The 12,240-nt window shown below is 33.9% G+C and overlaps 1 protein-coding gene across 6 annotated transcripts in view; it reads left to right on the top strand.

Annotated features, from left to right (window-relative positions):
* Positions 1-12,240, top strand: part of VPS50 (VPS50 subunit of EARP/GARPII complex) — a 92,962-nt gene that overhangs the window by 37,082 nt on the left and 43,640 nt on the right. For 4 of the 6 annotated variants that reach the window (XM_061996337.1, XM_061996334.1, XM_061996336.1 and 1 more), the window contains 6 exons: positions 1,084-1,219; positions 5,421-5,518; positions 6,272-6,366; positions 7,044-7,142; positions 10,215-10,305; positions 11,344-11,520. In XM_061996337.1, coding sequence (XP_061852321.1) covers positions 1,084-1,219; positions 5,421-5,518; positions 6,272-6,366; positions 7,044-7,142; positions 10,215-10,305; positions 11,344-11,520 — 696 coding nt within the window. Of the gene's footprint in view, positions 1-1,083; positions 1,220-5,410; positions 5,519-6,271; positions 6,367-7,043; positions 7,143-10,214; positions 10,306-11,343; positions 11,521-12,240 lie in introns of those variants that run through there. The other 2 variants (XM_061996335.1, XR_009818736.1) reach the window with 2 other exon arrangements.

Below are 12,240 nucleotides of genomic sequence, written 5' to 3'. Positions count from 1 at the left end.
TAATGTTTATTCTTCAACAAAAGTAATATTCAAGTCTTATGACTCAAGAAGGAACTCAGCATTTAGAAAGCCAGTTATGCTGGTGGATGAGAGTGCAGTTCAGAAGGAATTGATTGATTTGGTTAAGGATTTGCTCTCTATAGAATCCATAGTTAATTATTTTTCTGGTTATGTTGACATCACTGTTGCAGAATCTGTTACTTTTTTAAAGAGTTTTGTTGTACTTGTAATGCCGAAGCTTTTATATCATCTTGGATATCATCTTGATAGAACAGGCAGTACCTGGGTGGTATGCAAGGCTAGTTAGCTTTTACCAACTGTGGACGCTGAAGTAGCAATGAAAAACTAAGAACTGTTTTCTACAAGAGTTGTCAATTTGAAGTGCTAATTTCCAGACTTCTCAGAGAACTTTTAAGTAATATTGTAATTGAAATAACATTTGTACAACTGGACTTTGTCCTTGTTTTTAAGATGTGAGACAGTGCTTCATCACAGCGAGACAAGGGTCACTTACCATTGCCACTCAGATAAGCAATGCATTTTAGTCTTTATCTGTCAAGACCTCTTCTCAAATTTGTCCCTTTACTTAACAATCTCGATTGTTTCTGTTGCATATCTATCCCTCTGACAACTGCCATCTATTTGTTTTTAAACTGCTTCTTTGTACAGCATTCAATCCAATGGGCCACCAGCCTGGATGACTTCTCTGTACTACTGAAATCTAAATATCTATATCATTTAACTGACACAGTGTCTACATGTCACAGGGCTGACTATGTTCTCTTTGACCATTAAACTGTATCGTTTTGCTGTGTCTACCTTGCTGTTCCATAAATACCAAAGGTGGTTAATATATTGGCCAATTGAAGCTAAAAAGAAAAATGGTGCTAACAAAGGAACTTTGCACTTTTAGACAGCATTTAATTTGTGGTTTAAAATCGGGTGTCCATTAGCTCTTACTTTTAAAAGGAAACCCGTATACTTTAGCTGTATAAATACGGAGGTTTTTGTATGGTTTGTTTGGCCTCTGCCAAAAATTAACTTAATTATGAAATTTCACAATATTACTTTGGTTTTCTTTAGCATATTACATCAGACAGCTACATTCCATGCCTTGCTGATCTCTGCAAAGCCCTATGGGAAGTCATGCTCAGTTACTACTGTACGATGCAGTGGCATGAGAATCATGACCAAGATGAGGCAGCAGCTGTGTCTTCTGGTAAGAAACTATTCTGCAAAAAAAACTTCTGATATTTGGAAATAACTTTTCTTGTTATCAAGTAGTTAATTGTGTTTTGGTACCTTTGTGATCTTGACTTAGTGCCTTCAGCATTATTGCTTATAGTGTGCAGTAAATACTCACTAAATTTTTGTAGTTTTTAGTATAAGGTTCATTTTTAAAGGAATATATGTATGTACTATTGTTACAGATATAAAGAGTTTTATTTTAAACAGTGCTTATTGTTGATTGGGAAGTCAGCTGTGGTAGTTTACTGCAAAATCTGAGGATTTTTCCCTTTAATATAGGACCAGTGTGAAATTTCAGACTTCTTACTGAATATTGAAATTTCTACTGCAAATTAAGCTTAGTAGATTAGGATATTGGTTGGACTGGATCTTAATGGTCGTCTCCAACTGTAATGATTCTGTGACTCTAAACAATAGCTAATGAATCTGTTGTGAATCTGTAATTGTGATTTTCAGAGAATCCAATTTTCTGAATGTTCTGTGTAATCTGTACTAGTGAATGCATGATAGGATATAGTCACAATTTCCTTGATACCCTTGCAGGAAAAGGCAAACATTTCATCTAGAAGTGTAATTTTTATTTTCTTTTATTGTTATTCCACTTAGATCAGAAGCACAAAACCTTAATCTATTGCCAATCTAAGTCCTCCCAAGTACGTTTTTCTGGATATATTTTAAATTAATATAAAATGCCTGAAGACTGACTTTATTTCTGACTAACCCAAAGCATTTGTATTTGGCAGAGGGCAGAGTGTAAAATTTACAGTATCAAACTTATTTGAATAAATAAATTTACTATTTTCTTACTGAAAAGGATGCTTCTGTCAAATGACAAGGACTGTAAGATTGCTGCTAAAGTTATTTCTCCTTGCCTGATTTGCATATATCTCATATTGGTCATAGTCAAACTATTGTTTGTGTTCATAGTACAGAATAAAAGAAAGACTTATTTTTAAAGGGACCTGTGCAGGTCATTTTGTCTTCCCTGCTCAAAGCAAGATGAGCTTCAAAGCCTCACTGGTTTGTGTGAGGCACTATCTGGTTCAGATGGGTTTGCATGTACCATAGTATTTACGTTGATGTGATGTTGGTGTAATTCACTTGTATTCTTGAGACCCTAATTGAACAGAAGAACTGGAACTGAGCAGTAAGATTATCACTATAGCATTCAAACTCCCGACTTCACAAATGTAATACTAATGGTAGAAATTGGTAGTAACTCTAATAGATTCAATGAAAAGCAAGAAGGAAATTATGTAAGATGTAAATTTAATTTTAACGATTTTAATTTTCAAAAGGTTACATTTATAATACTGCATAAATTCGGTGCATGATCTGCTTGGTGTTCAAAGAATGAAGCTAGAGGACAGTGATTTGATTGATTTCTACCCCCTGCTTAGTGAGGATTAAACAAAGACCTTTGCTTATGACTGAAGGCTGCCTTTACAAATATTGAAGAAATAATGAGAAACCTGAAAAATAACTGTATTTAAATCAGTCATCAGTAGAATAACTTCTGGATTCTTATATTTTATGGGAGATTATGGGAAATTTATTCTGCTACTTGTTCAAAATTCTTGAAAGCAAAAAGTGTAAATGCTTGTAGATCCTTGTCCAATCCTTGCTTTTCAAGGAAATTATCCTAAATTCATATGTTTGCATGTGTGAAGTTAGCTGCAGTGCAGTTTATTAAAAGACAGGAAGCAAGACCTCAGCATGACTGGCTGTAAACCCAGGAGTACTGGGAAATTGCCAGAGAGAGTATTGCATGGATTTTTATTGAAGAGTAGCATCCATTGATTCTGTCTGTCAAAACATGGCAGTTCTTGAGAACAAGGACAGTAGTCTTAATCATAAGAATAGGTCAAAGATTATGACTCATTTAGGCTTGGCTTCACTCTGCAAAAGTACAGAAGGGGAGAAGGTTGCAGACACTTCTAAAGAGTGTGCTATGACTAAGACAGCTGGTTTTGTTTACTTATATAGTCAGAGAAAGAATAAATACACTTAGTATTTATCTAGTTGGGTTATTCTTTCTGTTTATATTTTATCTTCCATGATAAATCACATTTGAAAATGCATTTGTCAGAATTACTGTTTTCAAGAGAAGAGAAGCATATTTAGATAGAGTTACTAAATTATAATTTAAGTATTCAGTGGCTAATATTTTTTTTTCTTTCATAAGGAAAATTTTAATTTGAGTGCCCTTCAACAGTAGATAGAGAAAATTCTTTGTAATGTTCATATGATCACTGTCATATCTATCTTGCGGATGACACTCCTTCAGTGTTTCATAAAGATTATAATTTAATAATATGTCCATATATACCTAATAGCTCCACTGGAAAGAAATTAAGCAAGGCCAACATCCTTCTCGATACCCATAGTCCCTATATTTACTTAGTTTAAATGGAGCTACAGGTGTCGATGATTTAATGTTTTTGTTGTTCCTATTATGCTTGTGCATTATATAAGCTTATCTATGCTTCTACACGATATAACAGATATTATTATTCTATGCGTTTTTTATTGTACTTGTATGTTATATAAGCATTCATATAGTAGGTAATATTTTGTATATATTATATATATATTTATAAGATTTATATATATGGGAAATGCAAATATTTATTATTTTGGGAAACACTCTAAAAAAGTTCAAAGAAGAAAACAGAGGATTGATGGGAACAAGGAAGACGCATATTGTGCTTTACTATGTAAGTCTAATGTAGAACTGGGAGTAATGAGGCACTGGTAAGAGCTATTCAGGATTAGTGATTATTGCAGAAGAAAACTGCTCACTTGACAGTTAACACTAAATGATCTGAAGAAAATATGGTCAGGACATGGTCAAACTCTGCTGTGCTCTTTTGTATTTTGGTTTAATAGAGTTATCAGTATCTGAGAGCAATCATAACCATTCCTGATCAGTGGATGACTCTCTCCTTTCTACTCTTAAATAACCAGTAGTCCAGACAGTGATGCAGAGGTCTGTCCTGCACACATCTGAAAGGCTGATTGAAGTCTGACATCCAGTCTCCTTACTGGACTCATTACTAAAGTGCTCATGGTATTTACATGATATTAATCTGGATTACATGGTCTGGATTCAGGGCAGGGCTTGATTTAGAGCGCTTTTGTTGTTGACAAATGGAGGGCAGATATAGGTTCTTTATGATTCTGGACTCTTTTTTTTAGTAGACAGCAAAATTAGACAAGAAAAAATGTTTCTCTCTCTAAGGAAAGTGAAATTAAGCCAGGAGGCTTTCTGGAAGAAAGCTAAGAAGCCTAGTTATGAAAAATTGCAAAGGTCAGTCAGTCTTAGCTTTCACTGTGGTCCTGGTAGCACGTTACTGTCTAAGGAACTCTCATGTGACAGAAACTCAGTATGCAAGTGGCATTTTTTATTTTGCTAGGTTTGAATGACTTCAAAAAAATCCTGTCCCAGCATTGATAAGATCAGCTAATGAAAGAAAAGCAGCTAGAGCTGCACCTGAGTCATCTGGCAGCATCACACAGTTTAACAGCTGAATATGCTCATAGCCTTAATGCTCTCTGCCTCAGTGGAGGCTGCATGTAATTCTCTGGGCAGTTTAGTCTGTGGCCTTGGATCTCTTCCCAATTCCTTGCTGAGGCTAGAATATTTTTTTCTCCTGCCTTTGTTTCAGGCATAAGCATAGATTAGTATGAGATGGTAAAAAAGAAAATTGTTCTGTGTTGTTTGTATTGTTCGTAGAAAGAGTTTTCTTATTTTTCCTCAGAGTTGCATCCAGAATTTATACTGAGTTAGAAAGTTAAAAATCCTGCTTCTGAAATTTTTAAATTCATTGTTCTTGTCTATGAAGCTATAGTACCTTAGAGAATCTTGTTGTAGAGGATAAACAGTGCTCATTTCAGCATTCAATTTCATCTTTTCTATTTGAAATATCAATATTTGTTACTCTCGTATTTTTTTAATATGTATTCAATATTTAGGTAAGGACAATTGGAAGCCCTGCATTAGCATATAATATTTATATGGTTTAATTCATTTCCCTTCAAAAGTTTAGATCAATGAAGTTCTCCTGGAGTCTGCATAATACATAATATAGTTAAGATAGAAGCTTCATTATGAGTAGTAGAAAACTAGGATACATTCCAAGGCTTTTGGAAATATGTACAGTACCTTTCAGTTTCAGATGGCAGCAATGTGATTGGAAGTGAAGAGAACAGTTTTGACCGCAACTATGTAAAAAAGAAATTGGAACATGGGCTTTCACGAATATGGCAGGTATGTTTTTGTGGGTTTTTTTAACCTAAATATTTATCTCTCTGCTGCCTGTTACTAATTACAGTTGCATTTATACTGATCTTCTTAAGGAAGTCTCTCCAGGGATATTTTTTTACATGGTTTGTTTTGAGCTAAATGTTTCAAAACCATGGAAATGAAATTTCAGTGACTCAGTTACTATTTGGTCACTATGCTTACAAACTCAGTCAAAATACCAAAACATAGTAACGTGAGTTTCAGCCTAATTCCATCCAATCTCTTTTCTTCTCATGAGCTTTTCTCTGTTAGAACAGTCATACTGCTTTTATGTTTATATATGTAACTTTTATGTTTCTATATGGAGAAACATAAGTCTTGTGAACCTGTATTCCTGGTCTGTCTGCTAGATAAGTTTGAAGTATAGTGAGACACAAACATGTGATGAAGCCTTCTATGTGACTGAATCTAGATTTTGCAGTCACTGAATCCATTTTTGCAGTGACTATAAAACATCTAGCATTGACCTTGTGTTATAGAGTGTTAGCAAAACTAAGTATAATATTATTATAAAAAGTCAGTGAGATACCATTCATTCTACAAAAAAAGGTAGTTGTACTCTAAATCTCAGAAGTCGTAAGTGTAAACAAAAAATAGCTAATGAGCTAATAAACTAGTAAAACTAATTAACTGATAACTAATAAAAAAATGCATCTGAGCTTTCATCTTTTTGTCATTAGTGTATTAAATATACAAAACTGTGTTTGTGTTTTGTAGGATGTTCAACTGAAAGTGAAAACATACCTTCTGGGAACAGATTTGTCTAACTTCAAATATGATGACTTCATATTTGTACTTGATGTTATCAGCAGGTATACTTATGTCATCATAAGAGCACATGTGTACAGACTTGAACTCTGAAGACAGCACAGTTAAATAAGGCTGATATTTATATTCTGCTATGAGCTTTGTTTATATCTACTGATAGTTTGAATCAGTATTATATGTGAGTTTGTGTGTGAGAAGTGAGTTTACAATTCTTTATGTGTTTGGGAGAGGTAGAATGAATTGCTTTGCGGCTCAATTGGTGCTTAAGTGTGGTGTGATTTCAGTATTGTCCACCTTTAAGATTTTAGATGTGCGGATCTGACAGTTTTGATATTTTTAAAACTTTTAAAGGCACTCTTGGTCAAGAGTAGTAAAATACTGTGATACTGGTAACCTGCACGGTATTATATCCATCCATTATATCCAACAAAATGGTAGATTCAAAATGTGGGCTTTACAGCTTGCTCTTTGCAATGGGATCTCACGAAGACCTTTATTTTGCTTATGACTCTTTGTATCTATGTGTATGGGACATTCTGATATGATTTGGAGGGAAATGAGAACATCAACTTTTGTGGAATGAGTGAAATGTTTGCAAGTTAATATTGGTGCTCTGATTTTATAGAGATACGTGTATGCTCATGGTAATGATTGAAGCTGGTAATTCAAGTTGTAACATCAGTATTAATAAATACTTCTAAATTTCATTTTGTTGTTATAGGCTAATGCAAGTTGGAGAAGAGTTTTGTGGCAGTAAGTCTGAAGTTTTACAAGAATCTATCAGAAAACAAAGTGTTAACTATTTCAAATCATACCACAGGTGAGACTACTGTATGTGCAGTGAATTAATCTAATGGCTTTTTTAAAAAATATTTACCTTTAAATGTTTCCCAAAGTCATTCCATTGCATAATGTTCCTTCATTGAGATTGATAGTGTAATATGTTTCATTATGAGAATAGAGCTCTGAACCCTGGAGATGGTGAGAGGGTGCAGAAGCCTTTGGTTTTTCTATTATTGTGGAAAGCTCTTTCTGCCGCAGGCAAGCCAGATGAAGATGAAAAACTTTATATGTAAAATTTCAATAGTTTTTCAGCTTCCCTCTTAAGCTGTCTTCTAGGGTTCTGAGGGTGAATGCCTCTGAAGTCCATACTTCCTGGCACAATTTTTACTTCTGTAACATTACATAAAGAGAGTTAATGATGTGTAGCTATGAAATGTTTTTTTTCAACACGCAATTTTGTCTTATATCAAATGACATGTTTAGCAGTGAATCTATCCTTTGAGTCATGTTTTTATAGTGGGTTTTTTTCAGTGACAATATCTAATTACACTTCAATCAACTCTACTATCATGTCTGAGGCCAGTCATATGCGCTGTCACATGCCAGCCTCAGATGTGATTTACGGCTATGACAGCTTCAAGACTGGTTTATTGGCTTGCTTCAGTTGTCTTGATTTCCAAGTGTTTTGATTTGGAAGCTTGACAACTCTTACATTCTAGTTATCTAACATTTATCTTCTTTCTGAGTGTAGATAGGTAGGAAGTTATGAGAAGAAATACAGCATTCCTTATTCTAATAAACTCTTACTTTTCCATTCTTGTATTGTACGAAAGCTGTCATACAACCAATAAATCCAAACCAATGTGGTCTGAAAATTTCTGCCTTAAATTCATAAAGTGTGAAAATTAGGACAGGGGGACATGAGGCTGTGTGTCTAAATTCAGAAGACAAGAATGTGGTTTGGGATTTCTTGTAGTTTTGGTAGTCTGTGGCTAGAATTTCTTTCTGAACACTTGATTAGGACCTCAATTCCAACTATCTGAAAAAGCTTGAGCCTTAATCAAATGTAGATTGTGTCTTGTCAGTAAATGAGTTGAATTAGATGCCTTGCCACCTGTCGTTATTTCTTGAAAGCATTTCTGGACCATGAACTGATTTAGAAACTGAGCTTGCAGCTCTAGGTTCAGAAGGACTGTTCTGATCTGCCTAATCATCCGTCATTATGCTGACTTTCCACATAGTACCTTACTTGGTTAAGTTAATATTGTTTTGAACATTTTGGTTTTGCTTACATTTAAATGACTTATTTAACATCTCAGGGAATGAGAGACAAATTTTCTGAATTATCTTTGAGTAAACGTTAAAATAAACATTTATTGAAATAAAAATTTTTGGAAACAATTTGTTACTTTTGTTAAGCTAATATTTCATGTAATTTTTGTGAAAAAAAGAGAAAATACTTGTTACTAAGACTCAAATTATGTGAACCTTTTCATTTATTTTACACATTTTTGTGCTGCGTGGGTATATGTTTTCATCCTCAGAAGGAAAAATATAAAAATTACTTTCTCACATCCATATCCCTCAGGTTGATTTATATAAAAGCTTTAAGCATCTTGCCTTTTCCAATCAAGTTAATATGTCTTTCATTCCCCTTATGTATTTAATTGCAAGGGAAAAAATAGAAGGATAGTGCTTTTAAGGATTCATTAGTATCTGAAAACTACATAAAGCTGATAGACTCCAGGAGTGATCAGTTCTTTGATTGTGTAGCTTGACATATGTGACTTACTGAAATGTTTGGTGTTTTAGGGTACTGACAACATAGGAAAGCAATCAAAGGAACTAATCATGTCATTTAAAAAGTGTAGAAGAGCAGCATAATACTAGAGCATACATGAAGCACATGGTTGAAAGTTAATTATTTTGAAATTTAGAATAGCCTTTTGACAGAGAACATGGGTAAGGCATTTTTGGAATGGAATTTACAGTACATTATTAAAAAGCTGTCTGATCACCAAGGCTTTTCAGACGAATGCATCAGGCCTACCACATGGGCTACTTTCTAGACTCTTATGCTGGTGAAAATGAAAAGCATTTGTTGAAGCATTTCTTAGTGCCTTGTTTTCATCTTTGAAATGATACAGCAACTGGTGCTGTTTAAATATTTGGTTTTCTATGACTTTCTACTTAGTCTTCCTCTCAAAGAATTTTAACATGTAACACTGATTTTCACATCTCTGTCAGTTGTTTGTGTCAGCTTTACTGTGAGATCTGCATGCTATGGATACTCAGTGCCTCAAAAATAGTAATTCAACATTTAACTGTTGAATTTAGACACAGCAAACCAAGGCATAGTTCAACTCATTTTTCATCTCATTGAGGCGAGAAGATTTTAATTGTAGTGGTGAGTGTAGTTTGCTATTGATATTGTGTTATTTCTAGAATATTTTACTGCCTAATTAAAAATCCAGCGCATAATTTTCCAACTGCTTGTTGTTAAGCAAAAGAGTATGCCTTATATTAAGAAGAAAAGATACAGCAATGTGACCTCAGTAGTCACTCACTGCTCTCTCTGTTACTCATTGGAGATTAATAGCCATTTAACTTTTTTGCTCTCAGAAAAATTGAAATATCTTTAGAACTTTAGTTCTTTCCACTTACTTTTGCTGCATGTTGGCTATGATGAGTTTTAAAGAAGTATCTATCTTCTGTGGGTGGACAGAAGCTGTTGTACTGCTAATAGAATAGAGTGTATGTATATATTTTACTGCTTTCTACAGTGTACATACAGGAAAAAGAAAAGGTGCAGCATTACTACATAATCATAGGTGTTCCTCCATATTATTTTCTAATGATCTTGACAAAAAGTTTCCAAATTTTGGAGACTGATATTCTCTAAAATTTCTCCAGAGGTGCTGTAAAACATACACTGTATTAGTAGCTGTGACTTTTAGATGGTTTGTCAATTGAAAGAACGACTTAAATAACTGTTTTCAAGGTTGACATTTAATATAGTTTTGAAGGTGTTTTTCACTGCATAAATGAAATATGTACTTCCTGACTTACTCTTGCTGCCAATTAAGAGTATTTATTTGTTGTATTTCAGAACCCGACTTGAAGAATTAAGAATGTTTTTGGAGAATGAGACCTGGGAACTTTGTCCTGTTAAGTCAAGCTTTAATATTCTGCAGCTTCATGTATGTTCTATGAATAACACATACAAATGAAGTAATACTGTAGAAACTAAGAGTCTTAAGTATTCTGAGAAGTAGTAAGATCTATGAGTTACTGTGCAAAGATTTTTACTGGCTGCTAAAATCCCTGTCTTGTTTTAATCCCAGGCAGCAGCTAAGCACCGTGCTTGGTGAGACAGTTCAGAGAGTAAAAATGAGAAAACTCATGGGTTGAATAAATTATTTATCTGAGAATAAGATGCTAAAATATGAGTGTCTAAGAGTTAGTCACGTAAGTGCTCACTGTTATAAATCCATCCATACTGTTCAACAGATTGGAATAGCAGAAAGTGGCAGAAAGTTACTGATTGATTTAAACAAACAGAAATTTAACATTGTAGTCCTTTTAGCTGCACACATTTTAAACTTTAAACCTTTAGGTAATTGAAAATGTGCATTTTGCTCTATTTTGATCAATATCTGGAATTTGATAGATAAAAATGATATTTCAGCTGAGATAAGTCAAAGCTTTTGGAAAAGAATATTTAAAATCAAACCTGTGCCCTACGCAGTCCATATATTTACCCTCACCCAGTCATCAGAAACTTCATGAACAATGTGTTTGAAAAATAATACATTTTGAAAAGAGCTTTTAAAAAATCTTAAGGAAAAAGGAATTGCTCTTAGTAAGTTGCTCAGTAAATTGTTTTAAGAGAACTACAGTTTTGGATAGAATTTAAGTCATGCATTATCTCCTAATTTCTTTGAAATAAAAAACCACTTCGCTTTCACCTAGTTTTAAACAACAAATACAGTAGAGATATTGCATACCATAGCCAAAAATTAGAAAGATGAGCAGTATAAAATTGCCAATTTCAAATTTAACTTGAGCCAATGTGAAAAGCATGTTTAAATAAGCAGCAGACTTTGCCTAAAAGTTTTCGTATCAGGTTAATTGTCCATAAGTTTGTTGTTATGCTCTGGTTTTATGGAACTAGAGGCAGTAGTAATACTGAAACTGTGTTGTTGGTGATTAAAAGTGTGTTTTATTTCTTTTCATAGGAATTTAAGTTCATGGAGCAGTCACGTTCCCCATCTGTGTCACCTAGTAAGCAGCCTGCTTCAGCAATTTCAACAGCAGTGACGTTATTTGAGCAGTATTGTAACGGAGGAAACCCATTTGAAATTCAAGCTGACAGCAAAGATGATGAGACAGAAGACGTGTTAGCTTCCAATGGGGTATGAAGTATTTCAGGAAAAAAAAAAAAGAAAACAAAATCTTACTCTCAGTAAATGGTGATTTATTTTGTGTATCAATGATAGCAAAATATCTTTGTACAAGTTAACTGCAGTACTATGTAAAATCTCAAACCACCTTACTCCTTTAATTAGGTAGATTGCTTTGCAATGCCAGAAAGCCAGGCATCCTGTTTAAAGTTCAGTTTGTTTTCCAGTGGATCCATTTTTTTCCCACTGGAGTCAAATTCCTAGAGGCTAGCAAGACACGTTCCACATAAATTAGTATTTTTCCGGGAGTTTAAGTCAGCTTTCTTTGTGGAAGTAATGTTGTAATTTTAGGACTGGCTTTCTAGCTCCTTAGGAGATAATAATTGTGGCCTACTCCTTCTGTTGTATTTCTTTGCACTTACATGATTTGCCATGGATTGTCTGATGTTCATTAGACACTTTTTCATTGTACTTTAAATGCTCAGGACACTCTCTTTATAGTGGGATCTGCTGTAAAACTAAAAAATAACATTGTGTATTTTGTCAGAATTCTGTCAAAATCTAGCAGTAGTTGAATATGTTTTAATGTAAACTTTGTACTGTTCTTTTAAATCCTACTTCAGCATATTTTTGTTAAAACTTTTGCTCTTGTTTTTCCTGCTGATGAATAATGTTTTCTTGGGTTCTTGTTTTTTGGAAATAAGATTGGGTTAGGTTTTTTATTTAAGGTTA

This window comes from Colius striatus, chromosome 5 (assembly GCF_028858725.1).
Source record: "Colius striatus isolate bColStr4 chromosome 5, bColStr4.1.hap1, whole genome shotgun sequence".
NCBI lineage: Eukaryota > Metazoa > Chordata > Aves > Coliiformes > Coliidae > Colius > Colius striatus.
The sequence above is the reverse complement of the archived record's forward strand: the minus strand, read 5'-3'. Positions and strand labels throughout refer to the sequence as shown.